The 26158-nt window shown below is 42.9% G+C and overlaps 2 protein-coding genes across 16 annotated transcripts in view; one reads left to right on the top strand and one right to left on the bottom strand.

Annotated features, from left to right (window-relative positions):
- MTA1 (metastasis associated 1) overlaps positions 1 to 26158 on the top strand; it is a 254529-nt gene that overhangs the window by 225989 nt on the left and 2382 nt on the right. For 10 of the 13 annotated variants that reach the window (XM_053248452.1, XM_053248457.1, XM_053248451.1 and 7 more), the window contains one exon: positions 5709 to 5860. In XM_053248452.1, the coding sequence (XP_053104427.1) occupies positions 5709 to 5860 (152 nt within the window). Of the gene's footprint in view, positions 1 to 5708; positions 5878 to 26158 lie in introns of those variants that run through there. The other 3 variants (XR_008306726.1, XM_053248458.1, XR_008306725.1) reach the window with 2 other exon arrangements.
- Positions 14758 to 26158, bottom strand: part of LOC128324210 (uncharacterized) — a 54453-nt gene continuing 43052 nt past the window's right edge. For 2 of the 3 annotated variants that reach the window (XM_053248474.1, XM_053248473.1), the window contains exons 2-3: positions 26012 to 26127; positions 23722 to 24155 (exon numbers count right to left, since the gene is read on the bottom strand). In XM_053248474.1, the coding sequence (XP_053104449.1) occupies positions 23735 to 24155; positions 26012 to 26118 (528 nt within the window). In that variant the 5' untranslated portion in view covers positions 26119 to 26127 and the 3' untranslated portion in view covers positions 23722 to 23734. Of the gene's footprint in view, positions 15001 to 23721; positions 24156 to 26011; positions 26128 to 26158 lie in introns of those variants that run through there. The other variant, XM_053248472.1, reaches the window with a different exon arrangement.

Below are 26158 nucleotides of genomic sequence, written 5' to 3'. Positions count from 1 at the left end.
AGAGCCCAAACCATGCCCCCCCCCGGGGGCTTCTCGGAGTCTCCTACCATTGGCAGCCTGGGTTCTTTGAACCCTTTCACACAATGGCGGCTATGCCCCTGTGCCTTCCTTAGGTTGCATTGCTACCATACTTTTGCCCTAACTTGGACATTGCTTTTCCTAGCTTGGGAAAACTACAAACTTGACATAAGACACACAATGGGCACATAAATTAAATGCACAGAGCATTTCAGATCCTCAGACTATATTTTCATATATTTCAATCAATCAGCTATGGACAGGAAAGAATAGCAAAGTGGACTAAAGTATGCATCTCTATTGCCAGAGATGGACAAAATACTTTTAAAAAGTATTTTAGATACAGAATACCTGAGTAAAATGTCTTTTAGATACAAAATACTTGGTAAACAAGCAATAAAAATACAAAATAGTATTTTAAAATACATCTTAAAATACAAAATACAATGCCTGAAAAAAGGAAACAATTTTGAGATGTTTGTTACTTATCTAAAATTGTTTCCATTTCCTTTAAATGATACAAGTTTTTCAATGATTAAATCACTCAAGTTGTGCCTTTTGGGGCTGTGAATCATTTTAGCAAAGGACAAGAACTGCTGTACGGGACCACTTCCTGCTAGACTTGTATTATATCTTTAAAAATAGCCATCAGACAATGGGATATCCATCCAACATACTGATGTGCTTGGATTTGTCCTGCAAAAAACAGAGTATTTCCAGCGTTTTTAACACTCCATCAGATCAATAATTCCAAAACATCATAATACCCTGTTTCTTTTTGCTATGTTTCTATGTTTCTCCATTCCCTACAGGCTTTTTTCTGGGGTGGAGGGAATATACCTAAAGTATGTCAACAGAAATCAAAACACAACAGGATGTATCCAATGTTAGACTAGACCCATTTAAATAACTGAAGTTAGTCATGACAAAGGCTGCAATCCTATAACTGTGACATAGTCAAACGAGCAGCAAGTTGTATGTATAGTGAGGCAATCATATGGTCAAACCATGTGGGGAGGAGAACAATTCCTTTTTACCCCAATTAATCTGCTCTCCTCTTTCCTCCCTTCTCTATGCTATTCCTGAAGCACTGAGAACAATGGTGGGGGGTTGTTTTACAGGAGTGACTCAGAAGGATTCCCCTAAACCCAAGCCGTTACTCACTAAGAAAGCTGAAGAAAGCTTCTAGTTTATATACAAATCAAAAGGGTGTATTTGTATATCCTCCTACAAATCAGAAAATAAAGCAGATTAGCTTAACCCACACAGAGCATCTGCGTGCTAGTACTTGATTCCTCCCCTCACCCCAGAGCCCCCCTCACCTCAGAGATCTCTCCACCCTCTTCTGAGCTGCACTCCTGCTCGCGAACTCTCACACGAGCTGCCACACATGGGATTAGCCATGGGTATGCCTTAGAGAATTATAGATAGATAGATAGATTCTAATTTCCTTCTAAGCTAATGTGGTGTAGTGATTCGGTTGTTGGATGAGGGACTGGGAGCCCCAAGTTGAAGTTCTCAGTCAGATCAGTGGGTGATCTTGCCCACTCACTATTTCTCAGCCTAGCCTACCTCAAAGGATTGTTGTGAGGATAAAATGGGGGAGGGGGACAAACTTGGATACTGTATATGGAATCATCTGCTCCTGTGAGGCTCATGCCCTCTCTCTCTCTCTCTCTCTCTCTCTCTCTCTCGTGCTCTCTCTCTCACCCACCAACTTTACTGGCTGTTGTGAGTGGGGAAATGGCTTTTAAAACCTGAGAAGCTTTTAATCCAGTCTAAGCAAGCTTGATTTCCTTTATTATTCTGTGTGTCCCACACAGTGGTTTTCAGTGGTGCTCTCACCCCTGGACTTCGGGGCCTCCACACCCTCTGAAGGCCCCCAGATCCTCTTTAGTTTGTGCTGAATGGTGTGGTCACTGCTGGCCTGCACTGTACTGGGCTGTTTTATATTCTTACATTATCAGTTGCTGATTGTGCCCTCAAAATCCACATGTTAAAAATACTGTGTGTGTGTGTGTGTGTGTGTGTGTGTGTGTGTGTGTGTGTGTGTGTAAGATGCTTAACTTGCTGCAGCAGGGGGGGGCGGGGGGGGCTCCAGCAAGATGGGGGAGCCTCCAAAGGCCTAAAATTACCTAGGTGCACTTCTAGTGATACTGAGGCTGTTCACATGACTAGCCTAACCCAGGCTAGTGTTAGAGCTGCTCCCTCTTCCATGCCACCCCACCCCAATGGACTCACATGACAGCCTCACCCCTCATTTCCTATTTTACTCACAAGCACAGTCTCTCTCTTTTTTCCCTTTGATATTCAAACTTGGCTGGCTGACCAGTCAGCAGAGTAAAACTATTTAAACTTCAAGAGGCAAAGAGGAAGGAACAGAGCACATACAAGAGGATGCTTGAAAGCCAATGGGCTGCCTGCTTTCAATAAAAAGGCAGCTCCTTAAGTAAGAAAGCAAAACAGTGATTAACTGAGATGTATTGGCAATGTATTTTAAAAATACAAAATACCTGAGCAAATGTATTTTAGATACAAAATATTTTTCAGGGAAGTATTTTAGATACAAAATACAAAAGTATTGAAAAATGTGTATTTTAAATACTTGTATTTTAGATACTGCCCATCTATTACATACAAAAAGTAATATCCAACTCTGCTGACAACCCTCACCACCTGCTCAATAGCAGCCACATCTGCAGCATTCACAATAAATGCATCTCCGGAAGAAATATGCAAAGTAGCTATCTTGTTCACTTTGTCTACTTTTGCTAGACACTACCAAATTGACATCTTCAGGTCTGCTTTTGACAGGAACATTCTCCAGACCATCATTCCATCTCAGTAATGTCAGTGTGCCATCGAGTTGATGTTGACTCCTGGTGACCCCAGAGCCCTGTGGTTGTCTTTGGTAGAATACAGGAGGGGTTAGGGTTGCCATCTCCTGCGCAGTATGAGATGATGCCTTTCAGCATCTTCCTATATCGCTGCTGCCCAATATAGGTGTTTCCATAGTCTGGGAAACATAACAGCGGGGATTTGGACCAGCAGCCTCTGGCTTGCTAGTCAAGCCATTTCCCCGCTGTGACATTAGGGGCCTTAGTAATGTCAATACTGCCCTGTTATTTTTAGGCTGCTGATCCATCTCATCATGGATCGGCTCCTACACCACCAGAAAAAGGTTTCTTCTTGGTGTTATGCAGGCCACATGGACACACTCAGTAGCTTGTAGAACTGATGTTGTTGAGACATGACATAAAAGAGCACAAGTTGCCAAGGCCCCAAGAGGATATCCGATTATAATCCTCATTATATTCTCTGTCTTGCATATTTAAGTTAATCTATTTCCTTCACTTTGCTTCTGGTTTTACTGCTTCTCTCTGTGCTAGTTATGAGCATCTGTGAACAGCTGCTCATACCCTGCTAGCTAACTTAGCAAAGAGGCACCTTTTAAAGTGGCGATTATCTTTATTTAAGCAGGGGGAAAGCAACCGGTCCTATCCAAGCCCACACAGCATTCCTCCAGTGGCTGCAGTTGGTGTCTATTTTATGTTTCTTTTTAAAATTGTGAACAAATTGAAAAGGGAGCCTCTTTGTAAACCACTTTCAAAACTTTTGTTGAAAAGCATTATATTCATACTGACTAGCAGTTCTGCTTTGCTGGTCTCTTTGGTTGCACTGGTTAAGAAAAAAAAAAAATCTGAAGGAGGCTCCTCCCTCCAGTAACTAAAAAAAGCACCTAAGCAATGGAATGCCTCCATTACACCGACAGAAGAAACTTTAATGGTAAATAACAGTGTTCCTTTTCTTGTGTTCACCAATTAGATTATTGATTGATTAAGTGCTGTCAAGTCAGTGTCAATGCTTAGCAACCACATAGATAGATTCTCTCCAGGATGTTCTGTCTTCAACTTGGTCTTTTAGGTCTCCCAGTGGTGCAGTCATTGTTGTTGTAATCGAGTCCATCCACCTTGCTGCTGGTCGTCCTCTTCTTCTCTTTCCTTCCACTTTTCCCAGCATTATGGACTTCTCAAGGGTGCTGGGTCTTCGCACAGTGTGTCCAAAGTATGATAGTTTGAGCCTGGTCATTTGTGCCTCAAGTGAAAGTTCTGGATTGATTTGTTCTATGATCCATTTGTTTGTTTTCTTGGCTGTCCATGGTGTCCTCAAAAGTCTTCTCCAGCATCAAAGTTCAAAAGCATCAATATTTTTTTCTATCTTGCTTTTTCAGAGTCCAGCTTTGCATCCATAGGGTATCATAGAGAAAACCATTGTCCAAATGATTCTAATCTTTGTAGGTATAGATAGGTCACAGCATCTAATTATCTTTTCCAAGGCCTTCATTACAACCCTACCAAGTGTTAGTCTGTGGCATATTTCTTGACTGCTGGATCCTTTACTGTTTGATGGTCGATCCTAAAAGGCAGAAGCTATCCACCACTTTAGCATCTTCATTATCATTCAGGCAGCATAGCAAGACTTGGGAGGGAAATTACCTTTTATTCTGTGTATTTTTCGTACCGACATGTGTTAACTGCATCATAACAATTTTCTTTATATATTGCTTTATTGTGCACTTTGACTTTTTTTTTAAAGCCATATTGTGATGAATAATTATATGATACTATTAGTTCAACTGGGTGATTCCTCAATATACGAATACAACAAAAATGTATATACTGCTTCTTAACAAAAGTTTCTGAAGCAGTTTACATAGATATAAATAAATAAATAAAATGACTCCCTGTCCCCAAAGGGCTCACAGTCTTAAAAAATTATATAAGATAGATATCAGCAACAGCCACTGGAGGGATGCTGTGCTGGGGATTGATAGGGCCAGTTGCTCTCCCCCTGATAAAGAGAATCAGCACTTTATAGAGGAAGTTCTGTTTGTGAATTGCTAATTTTATTATCCTTATTGTCACTGTCAAAGTTCTTATGTCACAAACATGCTCCTGCCAAACAAGGTCAGGCAGGTGGCTGCTAGGGAGAGGGCCTTTTCAGTGGTTGCACCCAGATTATGGAATAGCCTCCCCAGCCTGGCTTCATCAGTTTGTTCCTTTAGATGCAATCTAAAAGAACAAAGATAAAGACCTTGTTGTTCACTCCGGCCTTTTAAATTTTGGTTTTTAAAAAGTTTTAAATTGTTTTGTATTGTATTTTGTATTCCACCCCCACGCACCCCCTTTGGGGGGGGGGTCTGTTGTGATTTAATGTATTATGTGTTCTTATATATATTTAATGTTAATGCTTTGTTGTGAGCCACCCACAGAATAATTTATGGGGTGGCTAACAAATAAAGATGTTTTTAGTATTATTTATTATGAAAGCTCCTAAAATTGCATCATGTAGAATTGGTAAACACACAGCAAGATGGAACTATGGCTATATTTTCCTTTTATTTTTCTAATGTAAACGAATTAACTTGCCTCTCCTTTGCCATCTTGTTCTGTTTTTAAGTTCCCTTGTCTTAAATAGACTTGAAAGCCATTCTGAGGATCTGTTTTGTGATAGGATGGTTAGATAAGACTTCAAAAGCCAAGTAAGCCACTTGTGCTAGAAGCAATTTTACTTAGCACAAAAATGTTTTATTTCAAGCAGAATATACATACAAGATTAATCTTGCTGAGTTCTGTAGTCTTATGGGAGTCCACAACATCTTCTTTGTTTTGTTTTGCCTGTTGTGTTAGGGACCAAGTCGAAGCTTGCTGCTCAATGGGAAATCATACCCAACAAAAGTCCGGTTAATCCGTGGTGGAACCATACCTCCAGTGAAAAGGAGGAAGATGAACTGGATTGATGCTCCCGATGATGTTTTCTACATAGCCACTGAGGAAACCAGGTACAGCATGCCCTGAAGTAAGGAGCATATATTGGACTCTTTGGGCAACAAGAAGTCTGAATATAGGTCAATAAGACGTGGTATCAAAAATGATTAAAGTAATTAATTAACAATTTCAAAAAGAAAAGATAAACTTCAAAAGTTTATTACTTATAAATCAATAACTTGACGAGATCTACTGGTGTGCCTAAATTCAAAGCAGATAAGAATTGCCACAGGAACAGCAAGTTAAAAAGTTGTAGAAATTGATACCCTTTTTGTCCAATTTTTAGACAGGCGTGGCTTATGTACTCTATTTGGGCTTGACTAGGAAGGTAAGCCTTTATTGATCTGGTGAAGTTTTAAGCAGCGGGGTCTTAACCCATTAAAACCCATAGCTAGTGAACCTATGGCAAAGTTGTCCTGTTTGAGAGTGAGGCCGGATAGCAGACGTGTCTGCCAGTACTCTGCTGTTTCCAGGAGAGACCAGTTCATAGGATCATAGGAAGCTGCCATATACCAAGTCAGACCATTGGTCTATCTAGCTCAGTATTGTCTACACAGACTGGCAGCGGGCAGCGGCTTCTCTAAGGTTGCAGGCAGGAATCTCTCTCAGCCCTATCTTGGAGATGCCAGGGAAGGAACTTAGAGCCTAGATGCCCTTCCCAGAGCAGCTCCATCCCCTAAGGGGAATATCTTACAGTGCTCACACTTCTAGTTTCCCTTTCGTATGCAATCAGGGCGGATCCTGCTTATGCCTATTCCATTTGTTGTGTAATGTGAGCTCTCAGGGAATTAGGCCATTGATGCACACATTGATGCACACATGACACATACACACTTGCATAAAAACACATGCGAGAACACACACAAATGCACCACAAATGTGAACAGGCACACACAAACAAAATACAACCACACACATTCACAGAAGCACAAGCACACACTCAGAGAAATGCATGCACAGAGACTCACGCAAAAACACAAATGCACACAAGTAGTTAGCTGGATATGCAAAATGAAAAGATCTAGGATATTAGCTCAAGTCCCTCTATGTTCAGAAGGCTTTACTTCCAAGTAAACCTACACAGGATTGCAGTATCCCTTTTCTTTCTTTTTTCTTTCCCTACAATACGCTTCATCAAAAAAACCTGTCAGGCTGAGCAACTCCCTCAACCCTCAAAATTGCCTCAGTCTTGTCTCAATTGATAATGTCTGGCTCCACTATCAGAATGTTGGCAGAAGAACTACTGCACTTGATTTACATCATTATGTCAGGCAAGCCACCCTGCCTGGGGCACTGTGTGACTCCCTTCCCTGCTAGCATAGCATCATCCTCCTCATTTCCCTCTGGTGCTCTGCGTAATGTCCAGGCCTTTAAAAACAGAACCAGAAGAGACCATAGACTATAGGAGATGTTAGTTACTCTAGCATCTTCTATAGTTTATGGGAACATGGATGGTTTTTAGTAGGGGTGTGCACGGGAGTTCCAGGTCCAGTCTGAATTCAGATCAGTCCAGTGGTTCAAGGCGGCACAGTGAACTGTGCCTTTAAAAGTAAAGATGCAGGTCCTTACCAGCTTCCTGCTGCTGCAGCACTCTCCCCAGCAGCCTGCATGGTGCTGGTGCGGCTCTGTCACCCACCTGGCCTCTGTGATGCACAGAGGCCATTTGTGTGGTCGGCAACACCATGCTATTTCCTTTAAGTGGAAAGGGCTTTTGGAGGGAGGGGAGAGAAACAAAAACAGCTCCCCACTCCCCCTTTATACCCACTTCATGCCCTCCCCTCCCCCTTTGCAACTCAGTGCACAAAGCACCATCATTGTAAGGATACTGGAGGCTCATGTGGACCCACAGCCCTTCTGACAATGACCTACAGGTTAGCATCATGTCAATCACTAGCATTTTTATACTCTTCTTCCGTAGACCACAGAATATGCTAGAGTTACTACAGTCCCATCCCATTCTGTCTCAGAGTGTGCATCAGCAGAGAGAAAGTGAAAAAATATCTGCTGGTCGGTGGGTCACATGACAGGGAGGCTTGCCCTCCTACTCCAGGAGGCTGACTGCATCATCTGAGCCAGCAGCGCCCCCTGCTGAATGTTGTGAGAGTTTGTTTCTTCCTGTAGATCTGGGCCTGCAACATAATGGGACTACTTCTCGCAATACAGTAAAGCTCAGAAGCTTCATAAAGCAATACAAGACAAGGACAATGTGGGGCATCTTTGCTGGTGCCAGGCACCCCATCCTTCCCATCTTGATTTGGGCCTCAAAGACCAAAGAGGGCAAGTTGTAAGCAAGTACAATTTGTGATACTGCACAACAGTGGCAAATTACCAGCTTTATTATTATTATTATTATTATTATTACTACTACTACTACATTTATATCCCGCTCTTCCTTCAAGGAGCCCAGAGTAAGTACTACATACTTGAGTTTCTCCTCACAACAAGTGAAGTAGGTTAGGCTGAGAGAGAAGTGACTGGCCCAGAGTCACCCAGCCAGTATCATGGCTGAATGGGGATTTGAACTCGGGTCTCCCCGGTTCTAATCCAGCACTCTAACCACTACACCACGCTGGCACCAGCTTCTTCTTGTGTGTTTATTCACTGCTGAATAATCATGATGTGGGGGTCATGGGTTTCTCCATGGCAAGCCCACACAAGGAGCACTCGAGGCTGGTGTTACAGGTCAGCTCAACTATTCTAGCCCCACAGTCCAGTGTTCCAACTTAGGCACTCAGTAGTTTAGTGATTCAGCTTTAGAGGAAAGGGAGATCCAGGGGTTCCAGCCACAGAGGTTGTGCTGAAATGGTGGGCAATGAGAGACAGCAAAGTGTTCCAAGGGCATGACACACAGTGCGCGGCACTGGGTTTTCTAAGAAAGTCAGGTGTAGGAGTTAGAGAGTGGGCTCTCCTTCACCTCCCTCGATATAGTGCCCATTGGCCACCACTGTCATCACCACAACAGTAGTGGCCAGTCAGTAAGAACAGGGTGCTGGGCTCCACCACCACCAAAAAAAGAACAGAAAAGAAAAATAACACATAGTAGGTAGTTAAAAACAAAAACTTACAGTGATCAACCAGCCTGGGGAGAAAAGATGCAGCTGATCTGCAGGGAGGCAGGGAACTTCCTGCTTCCTCCTCTGCTTGCTACTGGAGGGAAGAGCTTGCTAATCAAAGCTATCCTCTCACCTCATTACTCTGGATATCCTGCGTCACCACATCCCTGGATTAGACATATAAAGGACAAAAAGAGACACATGTGCATGTGTCTCTTTTGCCCTTATGCGGGTAATTTGTGTTCACTTTAAATCTATATTTCATTTTTTCTTTTTCTTAAAAGGAACACACAACAATGATAAATAAAAACAACAAATGCTTTAACAACCGTTTCCAGAACAACAGATTCTCTTCCCAGAAGTTTCCAATAAGCTTCACAGTTCTGCTTGATTTAATTTCCTTCAGGATGGTATTATCAGAAAAATAGTGTAAATGTTCTGTGTGTGTGCACACACACACACACACACACACAGAGCAGCCTAGAGGAGTCCTTCATAGCCTAGCTAAACGGAGCACATCTCCTTCCCGCTGCCTCCCGCTTACAGCAGCATACCAGTTTTGGCTGGAGGTCGGTTTTAAGGAAATAACGACCATGGAGAAACAAACAACCAGAGTTGAACAGTGCTTTTTCTAAGGCAAAGGAGCAGTATTAAAAAGGTATCACTGCAGTGAGAGAAGAAAAAAAGAGGGCTGGCAGGAAACTGAAGGGCTTTGCTCCCAAGGCTTGGACAGGGAAGGAGCTGACTTTCATACTGGTTGTGGGCAATGCTGTGGCACAACTTCAAGTCCTAATGCACAGACTCTTAGCAGTAAAGATGCATTTTTCAGGCTCTTAAAATGCAACTTTGAGAATCAATTGTGAAATAACCCTAGAGTTCAGACAAATGGTTTTGATTTTAGAAGCAATAGAATGTTCAGGTCTTACAATGGAAGGCTGAAACTACTCTCCATCTTAACAATAGTGGTGCGACTATAACTTAACTATAATATGCAAGAAGAACTCCTAGTGGCAGCAAAATAGTTAAATGCTAGGAGGAAGCAACCATCTAAAAATAGTGGGTTTGAAAAAATCTGAGAACTAGTGAAAATGGAAACGCTCATCACAAATTAAGGGTACAATGAATTCAAGTATCTATATATTTAATTCTCTTAGGCGGCATGCGTGCCCAGGATTTGGCGGTGGAATTCTCACAACACATGAGAGTTCCGCCACCGAAGGGTGCAGGCAAGAAGAAATGGCAGTGGGCAGTAGTGGCGGGCCGTAAAACAGCCTGAGATGGTGGGCTCGGCTTTTAAAAAACAAAGCTTGGACATTGTATGCTTACAAGAGACACATATTAGAAAACAAGATAGAAAATATTTGGTTAATAAGGCCTTGGGGCAAGAATTCGTTTCCTCTAACAAGAAAAAAGAGAGGAGGGGTAGTGTTTAATGTGAAACAACAATATGAACCCAAGTTGATTTTTAAAGATGGAGAAGGTAGGGTGCTAGCTTTGGAAATTTTAGTTTCCGGAATCAAAACGGTGATAATTGGGATTTATGCACCCAATGAAAAAAAAGTAGAATTTTCTAAATATTTAGAACAGAAGATGGCTGAGGTATCGAACGTTAATTTAGTTTTACTGGGAGATTTTAATGGGGTTGTTTCTACATCCTTGGATAGAAAATCTGTACGTCTAAAAGGAATCTGCAAGGCAGGCTACCTAAAGCTTTTATTGATTTAGTAGAACATATGGATCTCTACGAACTGTGGAGAATCAAAAACTCAAATGCAAAGGAGTATACTTATTTCTCTGAAAGATACAAATCTCATTCAAGGATAGATATGGTCTGGACATCTAAATCTATTACACCATGTATGAAAAGAATGGATATCTTGCCCAGAACCTTTTCAGATCATAATGCAATTTGCTTTACATGGAAGAAGAAGGGAACGGTTTCCTTTCACTGGAGACTGAATGAATACTTGCTAAAAAAAAAAGCAGAAGTTGTGGAGAAAGCCAAAAGGAAGTTAAAGGACTATTTTGAACTGAATTTAAACCAAGGAATGGACAATAAAATAGTTTGGGATGCAGGAAAAGTGGTTATGAGAGGTTTTTTTATACAACAAATTGCATACTTTAAAAAACAAAGGGGATTGAAAAAAGAAGGATTATTGATGGAGATTTCTAAAAAAGAAAGAGAACTTCTATGGGCTAAGGACAAAAAGAAGATTACTCAAGTCATTAAAGTGCTTCAGCAGCAGCTCTCTATGTTACTATTAAATGAAGTTGAACGGAACTTAAAATATGCGAAGCAAAAGTCATTTGAATTTGCAAACAAACCAGGCAAGTTGTTGGCTTGGAAAATTAGAAGTGAGAAAAAGAATAAGTACATATCCAAGATATCAACAAAAAAGGGCTTTCCTATGATGAAATGGAAATAAAAAGGGAATTTTTTTAGATATTCTGAATTATATAAAGGAAACAAAGCAGAAGATATAAAAATCGACAAATTTCTCAAGACACAAAATATTTATAGTTCTAAGGACCATATAGAAATTATGAATGCACCGATATCAATAATGAAAATAACAGAAGTAATAAATCAAAGCAAAGCTAATAAGGCGCCAGGGCCCAATGGGTTACCAGCTTCGTACTACAAATCTTTTAAAGATCAAATATTACAGCCTTTGCAATGGATGATGAATGATATTTTGCAAAGAGGAATTATGCCAGAGTCTTGGAAGTATGCCAATATTGCAGTAATTCCAAAACCGGATCAAGATTTAACGCAAGTCAAGAACTACAGGCCAATTTCACTCTTAAATAATGATTAAAAACTTTTTGCTGCCATTTTGGCAAGGAGAATGAAGTTTGTATTAAGACTTTTTATTCACGAAGATCAAGCAGGTTTTTTGCCAAAACGGCAATTAAGAGATAATGTGAGAACAGTTCTGAATGTATTGGAGTATTATGAAAAACACAGTGATAAACAGATAGCTATGATCTTTCTGGATGCAGAGAAAGCATTTGACAATGTCTCCTGGCAGTTTATGTGGAGGCTACTGGATGTAATGGGAGCTCGTAATAATTTTATTAGGGCTATCAAGACAATATATTAGGAGTAATACGCTAAAATTATTATAAATGGGGAATTATCAGATAATTGTAAAATACAAAAAGGAACTAGACAAGGCTGTCCACTTTCCCCATTACTTTTTGTATTAGTACTGGAAGTGCTTTGCAGAAATATTAGAGAAGATGATCAAATACAAGGCCCGAAAGTTGGGAAACAAGAGTATAAACTTAGAGCCTTTGCAGATGATGTGGTGTTTTTTCTAGAAAATCAACTAGAGAAGATCGGAAGACTTTTGCAAAAAATACAACAATTTGGCCAATTGGCCGGGTTTTATATAAATAAGACTAAAACGAAGGTGTTGATAAAAAATATGGACCAGAAATCTAATGATAGATTTTTTGAAATAAGTGAACTGAAAGTGGAGAAGAAAACTAAATGCTTGGGCGTCTGGTTGACAAACAAAAACTCTTTGTTGTTTTCAAATAATTATATTAAAATATGGAATATAGTAAAAACCGACTTGCAAAGATGGACTAGAATGAACTTATCTTTAATGGGAAGAATTTCAGTTGTGAAGATGAATGTTTTACCTAAAATGTTGTTTCTTTTTCAGGCTATTCCTATAATTAACACGTTAACTTGTTTCAAGCAATGGCAAAAGGATATAACCAAATTTGTTTGGCAAGGGAAAAGACCAAGAATTAAATTTAAAAATTTAACAGATGCTAAAGAAAGAGGTGGTCTTACCCTGCCCGATTTAAGGTTGTATTTTGATGCTGTTTGTTTGAAGTGGTTTAAAGAATGGATAACATTAAGAAATCCCAGAATACTTGATCTGGAAGGATTTGCTAGAAGGTTTGGATGGCATTCATATCTGTGGTATGATAAAAGCAAAGTGCATAAAGATTTTTTTAATCACTATGTAAGAAGGAGTCTAATGAGAGTGTGGGTAAAATACAAAAAATGGTTGGAATCTAAAACTCCATTATGGCTATCCCCGATTGAAGCTTTAGCACATAAAGATATAAATATGCAATCTGAATGGGGTACCTATAGGGATTTGTTATGTTTCCAAGAAAAGGGCTGTAAATTAAAAAAAACCTAATCAAAGTACAAGATTTGGTTAGTAACTGGTTTCAGTACCATCAGTTAAATGAAATCTGTAAGAAGGATCGTGAAGTTGGATTTGAGGATCAAATGTCGAGATTTGAGAAGGACATGTGTGAAAACGATGAAAAATTAGTTTCTAAGATGTATAAGTTGTTGCTTTTGGAGGAAACAAGAGATGAAGTGGACTATGATAAAATGGGCTCAAGATGTGGGTCATAATATAGATATGTCAGCTTGGGAAAAATTATGGGAAATGGATTTAAAGTTCACTGCATGTTATAGTTTAAAAGAAAATTATTATAAGATGATGTATAGGTGGTACTTGACACCCCAAAAATTAGCATTAATGTATAAAAATGTTCCAAACAAATGTTGGAAATGTGGACATTGTGAAGGAACTTTTTTTCATATGTGGTGGTCTTGCGGGAAGGCAAAGGCCTTTTGGGATATGAAATATAATGAGTTGAAGAAAAAAATTTTAATGACATTTCCTAAGAGGCCAGAATCCTTCCTGCTGGGAATAACGCAAGGAGAGTTTTCCAGAAGAAACTAACATTTTTTATGTACGCAACCACAGCGGCCAGAATAGTATATGCGCAGAAATGGAAGGACAATGAAATGCCCTCAAAAGAAGATTGGCTGATAAAAATTTTGGAATATGCTGAGATGGCAAAACTTACAGTACTGATAAGGGATGAAAACTTGGAATCTTTTAAAGAAGATTGGAAACCATTCTTACTATACTTAAAGAACTATTTTTCTAATATGGACCTTTCAGCAGGGTTTGAAATTTAGTAATAATAGCAGGTTGGGTAGAGCAAAATCGAGTTTGCAATGTGTAGGATATATGTTTTGAATTACTATAGCAATGGTTGACTTGTATAGTTAATGAATCGCGCAGATTGATGAGCGGGAAGTCTATATTTACTTAATTAGCTGTAATGGGATTGTTAAGATTTTGTAGAAACCAAAAAAAAAATTTTTTAAGGGGAAAAAAAAAAGAGAGAGATGGTGGGCTCGGCTGGCCACCAGGACGGCCTGGCCAAGACAGGCTGTCCCAGGTAAGGACAAGAAGGTAGCAGCAGCACAGCCTGGCCTGGCCGCTGGGAGTGGGAGCGGGAGGCAGCGGTGGCAGGACAGCCAGAGGAGGCGCCGGTGAGAGTGGGAAACAGGCGACAGTGCGAAACTCTGGCTCCCTTTGGAGGCCGAGGTGGGAGGGCAACGGGCGGTGGGACTTCGCCACCCAGGAGGAGGTTCTCTGTTCGCCACTCACTGAGTTAAGATGCACAGTGCGGGTGGGGGAGGAGGAGAGGAATGGAAGGGGAGGGAGGGGCAGGGGGAGGGAAGGCAAGAGAGTGTGAGGCAGGAGGAGGGGGCAAGAGAGAGGGGCAGGAGGAAGGGGGAGAGGGGAGGGCAGGGGGCAAGAGAATGTTGGGCAGGAGGGGAGGGGGAGGGAAGGCATGAGAGAGTGGAGGGGGAGGGAGGGCAAGAGTGTGGGGCAGGAGGGAGGGGAGGGGAAGGGAGGGCAAGAGAGAGTGGGGCAGGAGGGAACAGCCGGCCCCAAAGAGTGCACAGATGCTCTGTGCGGGTAGGCTAGTACAAATTATTTTCTTTCTTGATGTGTAAATAAACCAGACATATTCCAGACTAGAAAGACTGAAAGCCATTTATTTACGGTCACAACATTGATGTATCTTTGAGATAGGCACTATGTGATCTGGATCATGATCCATTGCATTAATAAGGAATGGGTTCTGCACCTGTGCAGGGACCTCATGGGTAGATTAACTAGATCCTTGTGATGCCCACTCTGCCCTGCATGTGCTCTGTGCTTCCATTGAAATCAGCAGTTGGGGAGCCATTTTCTCAGTTTCTTTTTGACCACCAAAGCACCAACACCTTGTTGCTGGCTCCTCGGTTCAAATAGATTCTATACAGAGAAAGAGAAAACAGTTTTAAATGCTGCTGATTCATGGACTTCTTGACTATTCTTTCGGAACTATGGACTAAGCTAAGGTTATCCGACTGTTTTGGGGGTTTTTGCCATGGTGCTGCAAGGCCCAGGGCCTTGGTGTGTGCCTCTTCCACGATGGAGGCTAAAGAGACTTTTAACCGTTGTGTAGAATGTAGGGTGAAATTGCCCTTGATGGATTACCATGATTCATGCTTGTCATGCCTAGGAGAGCAGCATAATCCAGCAGCTTGCAAGATCTGCTGCTCTTTTTCAAAACAAACACTAAAAAATCGGGTGCTACGGCTGTCTCAGCAAGATCTGCTGCTCTTTTTCAAAACAAACACTAAAAAATCGGGTGCTACGGCTGTCTCAGACCGGAGTCATCAATATTGATGGGGATGATATCAATCACCATTGGCTATGGTGTTTCTGCATAGGATTCTGTCTCCTGCTCAAACTCCTTTCCAATACCCCTCAATGCCACTGTGTCAGCATTTGGAACAGGTGGATTTCCCCATGGAGGACCTCTTGATGGGGGATGAAGCAGCACTTGACCTGAATACAGCAAACACGCTGCATTCTATGCTAGATTCCACCAACAGCACCCCATCAGGTTCTACCTTCCATGGGTTCTTGAGTAGCCTGGACGTCGACCCCAATGTCGAGGAGGTTCCCGTTTCGATTCCAAAAATGTCACCACTACATTATCCTGCGGGTGGGGGGATTATGATGCCGAAGCCAGTGTCAATGTTGACACAACCTACAGTGCCAACTGCGACATTCACTCCCTTATCTTGGAAGTCACCAGTACAATATGTGAATATCCAAGGTTTGCTCAACCATGGTTTGCATGGCTTACCGTACAAGGACAGAGAGCATCCATACTTGCGAGTTTCATCACTCCATCACTGGCGAGTTTCGTCATCACTGCTGCGATGCTCCCAGATGATTATGCCGAGTATCAGGTGTGGAAGGCACACAGGGCTATACTGCAGCCACTGCAACATGTCCTATATCCACAGAGCGGCATGTTGCAAGGACAGACTGTGAAACCACCTATACAAAGTGCACTGGGGTATTTGCCACATTCTTTTACAGTTCCTGCCCCAGCCGGCGGCAGTAGTTCTGTTCCTGTGGCTGATCAGGCACGAGCCGGATCAATGGAACATCTGGTGCTGCAAGTGCTCCATAATACACCTTTGCCAAATTTGTCAGCTTCTCAAACACCAGATCAGCCTTTGACACCTGCTGCTGTCAACTCAACCACCAGCTCCAAAGAAGAAGCAAAATAGGAAAGAGGTTCCTGTGGTGCCTTCAGGTGGTGATGACAATGGTGCTTCTTCAGATTTGCCTGGCACAGATTTAGATTATACTGGACACCCCTGGACCCACCCCTCAGATATTCTCCCAAGAACTTCAACCTCTCCTTTGGAGGAGTTGAAGGCATATCATGCACAAATTCGGAAAATGGCGGAGGCCTTAGGCCTGGAGTTGAAGCTGCCAGCGGTGGATCTGAGGATCCTGTGTACAACATGATGGTGGCAGCAAGGACATCACACCCTGTGGCACTCCCAATGCTGCCTGTGATAATTAAGGTGGCCCAATCGGCGTGGAAAGTACTAGAGACATCAACGCTGACTTCAAAATGTCTAGAAGGCTTATATAGAATTCAGGAGGAGGACAATAGATACCTTTTAAGAAATCCATTGCCCAACTCCTTAGTAATCCACCGTGAGCCATTTTGGAAGGGAATACAAATCAAATCAAATGAATGAATGAATGAATGATTGCACCTCCTCGTCAAAGGCAGGGCGTCATCCACAACACCTTCAGATAAGGAGGGAAGAAAGATGGACATTATGGGGTGGAAGATTTATTTCACCTCCAGTTTGGCTATAAGGAAAGCTAACTATGCAGCCTGCCTGGCGAGGTATAATCATCATCTTTGGGATGCCTTGCTCCAGGCCTCTATGTCTATGACTCCTGAAGATTTTCAGGATAAGTTTAATGAGGTCTATGAAAAAACCACAGCCATCACAAGACAACAGCTGAGTACTTTCAAGCATTTGGCTGAGACTGGATTCCAGGCTATGGTGACAGCAGTAACATTACGCCGTCATGCCTTGTTGAGGTTGACAAACCTGAGGGAGTGCACAGAAAATCTGGCTTATGATGGCAAAGGCCTGTTGAGTGAAAACACCGACTCAACTATGGAGTCCTTAAAGAAATCTAGGCATATTGCTAAAACATTTATGGTGGCAGTTACAACATCATCTACACAGCGTTCAAATTTCAAGCAACAAGACAAGAGAGATTACAGGCGTTAGTAACGGCCATACCAAAGAAACAAGGGATTCGGCCAGAGGTCTATGGGCCTGACTAACAGGCTTACTAAAGACCAGAACAAGCAGTCTCTTTTATCTGCTCTACTGTCCACTGCATTTACAACATCATCCTGCCAAAGCATACAACACCTGCTTTGTAGTTGCCAACGCCATCAAACTTGCAAGCCATGCCCCAGCACGGCAACACATAACATCAGACTAATGGGTGTTCAGAATTATTATGACGGGTTGTGCATTAGAATTCAAAGCTTTGCCTCCATTATCAGGCATGAGATACACACAAGCAACTCCTACATTGCTGGATGAAATGCAGGTTCTATTGGTAAAAGAGGCAATTGTCCCTGTGCAGTGGACAGAGAGGATGCTTCCATCATGTTGGATCTCCCGTTATTTCCAGATACCTAAGCAGGATGGAGGAATTCAGGCAATCATGGATCTTCAGGGCCTCAAGTGCTTTGTCTAGGCATGAAAGTTCAGAATGACGACATTGCAAGGAATACTGCCTCTCCTGTACAAGGAGGAGTGGGTGGCAACATTAGATTTGAAGGACACATACTTCCACATAGGAATTCAGGAGAATCACCACAAGTACCTGTGGTTTACAGTGGGAAATGCAGTATACCAATATGCTGTCTTTCCCTTCAGATTGTCAACTGCCCCGCAGGTATTCACAAAGGTTATGCAAGTAGTTATAGCTCACCCGTTGACATAAGGCGTGCTGATTGATCCGTATTTGGCCGACTGGCTCTTGGTAGGTGACAACTGAGGGAAGTTACTTTCTCAGATCCAATATGTACTTGTGTTGCTACAGGATCTGGGCATCCCTGTCAACTGGAAGAAGTTGAGCCTGGAACTATATTGGGGGTGATTCTCAATGTGCAGATCAGGGAACTAATTTGCCTTTTCACTGACAGACCGATACAAACTGCATGCAGTATTCAAAGACTGATGAGGTTGATGGCACCCTGCAACACACGTCTGCGGATGCACCCACTACAAATATGGTATCTCAGGAACTTCCACCCAAATGTAGACAACCAGCAGAAGTTGCTGACACTTCTGATGGGTGTCCTGAAGTCTCTACACTGGTGGACACTGGAAGCCTATATCTTGGGTGGGGGAATCCCTTTCAAACAGCTGACCCCCTCACAATGGGCGACTACAGATTCACACACACCCCACCCTGTCAGGGTGGGGGGTGCATTGTGCCAAGCATCAGGTGCAGGGGGTGTGGACAGTGCAACAGTGTTGTCAATGTATTGGTTATTTGGAGCTAATGTTCATGGCACGGAAAGCATTTGAGCAGCTGCTTCAGAACAAGGTGGTGCAATTCCAACTCAAAAACACCACGGCCATTGCATATCTCAACTGACAGGGAGGGACTGTACCCCGTTTTCTCTGTGACTTGAGTATGCAGATTTGGGACTGGTGCATAAGCCACAGTGTTTATCCTCAAGCCATACACATAAGATGAGTACACAATGTGTTAGCAGCCAGTCTCAGCCACTCTGTTCAGCATTACCACCTCAACAAATGGGAACTCAACGGCTGCTGCCTTCAGTGAGTGTTCTATCTGTGGGGACATCCGAGTGTGGACATGTCTGCAGCCAACAAGAAGTGTCCACGGTTTTGCTTGCGTGCAGGTGTCGGCCAGGGATCCTTGGGAGGTGCTTTTCAATATGTATGAGACAAGGGTCTCCTTTACATGTTTCCACCCCAGCCGCTGATAAATCGGGTGCTTGCTCAACTCATACAAGACAACACAACTTGCATTCTAGTGGCTTCGTGGTGGCCTCGGCAACCATGGTTTGCACCGCTTCTCAAACTGACAAGGAGGAACTTCTACCAGATCCCTCTAAAGCCAGATCTCTTAATGAGTTGCACCTGGAACTAAAGACTCTAAAACTGACAGCGTGGAAAGTAGGCTTCTAAAGAAAAGAATAGGAAGCCTGCAACTAGAAAGAATTTGGTTGCAAGTGGAAGTGTTTCAAGGAATATGCTGGCACTTGACGGTTCCAGCCCTATAAGGCAACTTTGTGATAGGTTTTGCTGTGTATGACATCTTTGAAGCTCAAGGGCTTAACAAATGTGTCCCTTAAGGTTCACCTGGCGGCTGTTTCCTCAAGACATAGGGGTTGGGATGGCACCACTGTTCTCTCCCATCCAGACTGCAAAAATTCCTAAAGGGTGTGAACAATTTATACCGACCAGTAAGAAAGCCATGGAGCAATAATGTTTATCCCTGGTTCTGACTACCCTTACAGAGCATCCCTTTGAACCTTTGGGTAAGACCAAAGATGGCATTTCTGATAGCTATCACTACTGCAAGACTCACAGTTCTGCAAGTCTGCAGGCGGACCTTAGACAGTTTTTTCCACAGAAGGTGGTTATGCGATTAGAACTACAACTTCTTCCAAGGATTGTGACAGTGTTTCATTTAAACCAATATATAACATTGCCTACCTTTTTCCAGAATCCTGAGCGTTCTCTTCTGTACTACATGAAGGGAACCAAAGGCATTAGACAAAAATGACTTTTTGTGGCCTATAAGGGCAAGGCTGGGGACAGCCAATATCACGCCTGTGGCTATCTCATTGATTAGTAGAGTTGATAGTGCAGGCATATAAGCTGCAAGGTATAGATCTGCCGCACACCATAAGGGCACATTTAACAGGAGCATATGTATCATTGGCTTCACATCTCTCCGGAATTCGAAGGGCAGATATCTGCACTGCTACAACATGGTCTTCAGAGCAGCCGTTCATCAAGCATTATGCCATTGACCTATGATCTGCTGAGCAGGCAGATTTTGGGAGGAGTGTTTTAAAGAGGGAGTTGCTATAGGCTTCCGGGTCTACTGTGCCTACCACCTTACTTGGAAGCTGGCTAATCACTCATTCCTTATGAATGCAAAAGATCATGATCCAGATAAACAGGTTGCTCACCTGTAACTGATGATCTAGTAATGATCTATTGTATTCATAAGACCCTCCTGAACCTCCCCGCGACAGTAGCTGTTATACTGAAGAAGAAGAAGAAGAAAAGGGACTTATCTTAAAGATAGCACTGCATTATCATTGGGGATGGCGGACTGCAAGAAACTGAGAAAATGGCACCTCCAACTACCAATTTCAACAGAAGCACAGAGCACATTCAGGGCAGAGTGGGTGTCATCAGGAGTTAATCTATCCGCGAAGTCCCTGCACAGGCGCAGAATCCATTCTTTATGAATACAACAGATCACTACCAGATCATCAGTTACAGGTGAGCAACCTAATTTTATACACTAAAAATGCAGTATATTCTTGGAATCCTATGGGATCGGTATATTCTGGAAGCTCTACACTAAGAAAAATAGAGTGGAGCTATACATGTATGCTCATAACTGTGTCTTAGTTATATCACACACATACACTGCTCCCTTTCTGTCCTGGCATATTGACAAAGCCTTTGCACAGCCAGGAGTGCTGACTCAGTTTACTGGGTGGTGCTAGCAAGGTCATGCTGTTGAGGCTGCCTGGGTAGGTCTCAGGTCAGGGCAGAGTGAAGGTTTGAGCAGTATGAAGGCAGACATTGGGCCATGGCAGCAGGGTCTGCAGCCTGGTAATGGGGGGAACAGGAGCAAGGCTGCAGGAGACAATAGGGAGCACAAAGCTGAGGCTTGAAGGTCTCTGCTATTGGCTGGGTTCAGAAGCCAGGACTAAAGACAAAGCCAGCAAGAGCTGCTGTTCCAGCAGTGAGCAGACCAGACTGAGAGGCTTGGAGAACAGAGCATGATGAGTCATTGGCCACAGCTGGGGCTGCCTGCTGGCTTCCAAGTAGAACTGCTCCTCACAAGGAGACCCTTTCCCTTGCTCATGAGTAGCTCTCAACCCAAGTTCCTTTCTAGCAGCCAGGCAAGCACTGTGCCTACATTCACAGAGGACTTCACAGGCCTTCCTCCAGTGCTGTCCAATCAGATGGGAAGGCGCCTCCTGAGGATTTCAAGGGGACCCCACCACCACGCCCACAGTGGTCTGGGTATGGGGGCCTCCCTCTCTGAGGGTTCTGAGAAGCTCTATTCTGTGGTGTCCCTGGCTTCAGGGCCTTGAGAAGGGCTTCAGAAGGTCCCCTCTCCCTGGTTTGGTGGTCTCCGCACCAGCTGGGGCTTAAGTGGAGGGATTGTTGTCTGGGAACTTGGGTTCATTGGTACTAGGCCCCTCCTGATCCTGTTTAGGCTCTCTGCTAAGGCCCCCATCACGATCTAGTTCCCTAACTACCTCCTCCAAGTCTGACTCCGGTGGTCTGGAGCAATCCCTGACACTTTGAGGGACAGAGAAGCTGAACAGATCCTTGTCACGTACAAATTTCTAAAGTAATGCATACAAATACCTCAGAGTAGTTTCTAGCCCTTGCATAAATCATTCGTAAATAGGGCCTACATGGGGAAGATGCCACCATAGGGAAGAGGAATTCATTGCTTATCGGACTTCAGTCAAATAACGGAGAAATTTCCTTCAGGCAGGACTAACCTTAATTTTTTTAGCACAAACATTAGGAAATCTGTAGATACCTTGATGTCTACAATAATGAAAGCCAAGAAGGAATTTGATGAGCATACAGATCCATCATTTCCTGCTTTTTAAACTAGAAATAGGAAACCAGCCAATAAGCACTTTGGATGACAGAGAGAAGGAGAGTGGGGAAATCACCACCTTTGAGAAATGTATTAAAAGTTGGAATACAAATGTAGCTTCTCAGCAGTTTGAGATATCTGAACACTTAAGCTAATTTCTGTTGTTGTGTCTGAAGAACTCCATATGATGGAACATTGTTTCAGAACTGACATATTTAAAATGTTCAGTTTGGAACCAATTTGTCAGGATCAGCTTAGGAGTTCATAGTGGCCATGACAACTATGGGCCTATCCTAGGTGGTCTCGGGACCAACTCACATTGCTGGTCACACTCAATTTGGTTTTTTGCTCTGATCAAGAAGGTGTCCCATGGGTAAGGACTCCTGTGATCTCCCCATTGTCATGGACAGACCACCATCTGGTTCAGGTTGGACTCACAGCCTCAACCCTCCTCTGCAGGAGTGAAGGACCTATTAGGATGATCCACCCAAAAAGGCTTTTGGATCCCATAGGATTCCAAGAAGTCTTAGAATGCTTTAAGGTTTCTGTCGATGCCCTGGTTCAGACTTGGAATAATGAACTCACTAGGGTAATAGACACGATTGCTCCTAAATGCCCTTTCTGACCCACTTCTAAATTTGCCCCTTGGTATACGGGAGAGCTACGGGGGCTGAAGTGGCAAGGTAGACAGCTTGAGTGCAAGTGGAGAATCCAACAGATTACAACAGAGAGAGCATTTGAAGATCTATGCTCTGGCAATGCGTGCAGCAAAGAAACAGTTTTCTGCCCGCATTGCTTCTGCAAACTCACATCCAGCAGAATTGTCTAGAGTTGAGAGAACAATGCGAGGCTGAATCCAAGCAAGACGGAGGTACTCATTGTGGGATGTTGAGACTTAGGAAGTGGTTTAGATCTTCCTGTTCTGGATGGGGTTGCACTCCCTTGGAAAGAGCAGATACATAGTCTGGGAGTACTTCTGAACCCAACCTCTCCCTGATTTCTTAGGTTCAGGCAGTGGCCAGAAGTGCGTTCTATAAGCTTCAGCTGATTCGCCAGCTATGTCTATTTCTGGAGATATTATTATTATTATTTATTTACACAGTCAGACAGGTGTTATTGACTGGTTTGTTTTATCCAGACATCGAGTCCTTCCCAAGGACCTAGGATGGCTGAATTTTATTGTCAATGTTGTTGCTGTTGTTATAGATATCGTCGCAGAATATAGGCTGTTCCCAGTAAAGCTGCTTTTTGTAATTGGCTGATGGTGATTTCTGTGGCCCCTATGGTGTTGAGGTGCTCTTCAAGGTCTTTAGGAACTGCACCCAGGGCGCCAATTACCACTGGGATTATTTTGGTCTTTTTCGCCACAGCCTTTCAATTTCAATTTGTAGATCTTTGTATTTTGTGATTTTTTTCTATTTCTTTTTCTTCTATTCTGCTATCCCCTGGTATTGCTATGTCGATTATTGTAACTTGTTTTTCTTTCTTCTCGACTGCAGTTATATCTGGTGTATTGTGTGGCAGATGTTTGTCTGTTTGTAGTTGGAAGTCCCATAATATTTTTACATCTTCATTTTCTTCAACTTTTTCAATTTTATGGTCCCACCAATTTTTGGATACAGGTAGCTTGTATTTTTTGCAGATGTTCCAGTGTATCATCCCTGCTACTTTGTCATGTCTTTGTTTGTAGTCAGTCTGTGCGATCTTTTTACAACAGCTGATTAGGTGGTCCACAGTTTCATCTGCTTCTTTACAAAGGCGGCACTTGCTGTTTGTGGTGGATTTTTCGACTTGCTCTTATTGCATTTGTTCTTAGTGCCTGTTCTTGTGCAGCCAGTATTAAACCCTCTGTTTCTTTCTTCAAGTTGCCATTCTTAAGCCATTGCCAGGTCTTGGTGATGTCTGATTTTCCACTTATATTGTGCAAATATTGACCATGCAGGGGCTTATTTCTCCATTTTTCTGCTCGGTTCTTGACTTGTTCTTTCTTGTAGGCCTGCTTTCTTTCATTGGTGTTGAATAGTTTCTCGTTCTTGACCATTTGAAGTACATCTTCTTCACTGTCCTTGATATATTCTTCAAGGCCTCTTTTCTCCTCCTCTACTGTTTGATGGACTTGCAGCATTCCTCTTCCACCTGAGCTGTGAGGGAGGTATAGCCTATCGACATCACTGCGGGGGTGCAGAGCATGATTGATGGTCATGATTTTCCTGGTCTTACGATCTAGCGTCTCTAGCCTCTTTTCTCCTCCTCTACTGTTTGATGGACTTGCAGCATTATTATTATTATTATTATTATTATTATTATTATTATTATTTTATTACATTTATATCCCGCTCTTCTTCCAAGGAGCCCAGAGCGGTGTACTACATACTTGAGTTTCTCCTCACAACAACCCTGTGAAGTAGGTTGGGCTGAAAGAGAAGTGACTGGCCCAGAGTCACCCAGCTAGTATCATGGCTGAATGGGTATTTGAACTTGGGTCTCTCTGGTCCTAGTCCTGCACTCTAACCACTACACCACGAAGGCTCTTGCTGCATATTGCTGCATATGACATCCGGACTCAATTACTAGAATGTACTCTATGTTCGACTGCCATTGTATGTAGTTCAGAAAGTGCTGGTTATTACCTATAAAGCCCTAAATGGCTTGGATATGAGGTATTTAAGAGAGCGCCTTCTTCTTCATCAACCCACCACCTGTTAAGGTCATCTGGGGAGGCCTGGTTGTGGTTGCCACCGGCTCAGTTGGTGGCAACTTGAGACTGGGCCTTTTCTAAAGTTGCCCCAGGACTCTGGAATGTGCTTCCTAACAAAATTAGAGCTTCCTGTTCTCTAAATGTTTTTAGGAAGGACCTAAAGACATACCTGTTTAGTCAGGCTTTTAATTTATAGTTTTAAAGCTTTGGTTTTAAAGTTTTTATTTAATTTATTTATTTTATTTATTGTTAAATTTGTTTACCCCCTTTCATTAAAACAATCCCAAGGCAGTTCACATAGAATTTTTTAAAAATTGTTTTTATTATGTTAATGTTTTAATTAATTTTATATTGTAAACTACCCAGGGACTTTTTGTATGGGGCGATATATAAATGTACTTAATAAAAAGTCATAATTAAAGAGTCAAAGCATATTAGGGCTTCAGAGGGAGCAATGCCATCTGCCCTAGAAGCTCTTCTCCTTCATTCTGTGTGACAGGAAGTGGCGGGCAGCAGCAACTAAATGGAAACGGAAAGGTACTCTGCAGAAATATACCTTGTAGCACATTCCCCTGGCTAGTAGGTTGCCCAGCCACAATGTGTGCACAGTACCACCACAAGCGTCGTGTAGTGGTTAGAGTGCTGGTCTAGGACCAGGGAGACCCGAGTTCAAATCCCCTATTCAGCCATGATACTAGCTGGGTGACTCTGGGCCAGCCTTAGCTACTTCACAGGGTTGTTGCGAGGAGAAACTTAAGTATATAGTACACCGCTCTGGGCTCCTTGGAGGAAGAGTAGGATATAAAATGCAATAAATAAATGAGATAATTTTATAACTAGCACATTTATATTGTAGTTGTTATTGTCAGTAACAGTAAATGATGTAGAGCACCAAATGATTCCCCCCGCCCCAACATCCAAACACAAAGTAGTTCCCCACCCTCTTCTCTGGCTGTTTGGCTTAACAGGTTGATTCCAAAGAGTGGTCGGATAAGGAATGTCGGTGGCTGTGTGTACTAGCTGTACTGTCTCTGTTCTTCCCTGCCAACTGAGCAGCAAGCACGGGTGAGAGTGCTGCTGCATCCAGCTGCAGGCAACTCTTCAAGCCATAAAGTGGTGCCTCAGTGACAGGCAGCCATGCTGAGCCTAGCCAGCAGGCAGACTGCTGCACTTCCTCTTCCTCCTCCTCGTGTCTAATCTGAATTTTGATTGGTTAGTGGTTCCGCGAACCAGTTTGTTCCAGTTCGGCCCAACCACAAACCAGTTCGGCAATTCAAAGGTGGTGCAGTGGGGAGGGGGACTTTTAAAAGAAAGCAAGTAGGCCCTTACCTGTGTGCCTGCTGCTCCAGGCAGCTTCCTGCTACTGCAGCGCTCCCCACAGCAGCAGTTCGTGGAATCACAAACCAGTCTGAATTTGGACCAGTGACTATCCTCATTACTCAGTTCTGAAAAGGGAAGAAGCAGAGAGAGGAGGAA

The sequence above is a fragment of the Hemicordylus capensis genome, chromosome 4, assembly GCF_027244095.1.
Source record: "Hemicordylus capensis ecotype Gifberg chromosome 4, rHemCap1.1.pri, whole genome shotgun sequence".
Classification (NCBI taxonomy): Eukaryota; Metazoa; Chordata; class Lepidosauria; order Squamata; family Cordylidae; genus Hemicordylus; species Hemicordylus capensis.
Note: the sequence above shows the minus strand (reverse complement) of the source record. Positions and strands in the feature narration are given on the sequence as shown.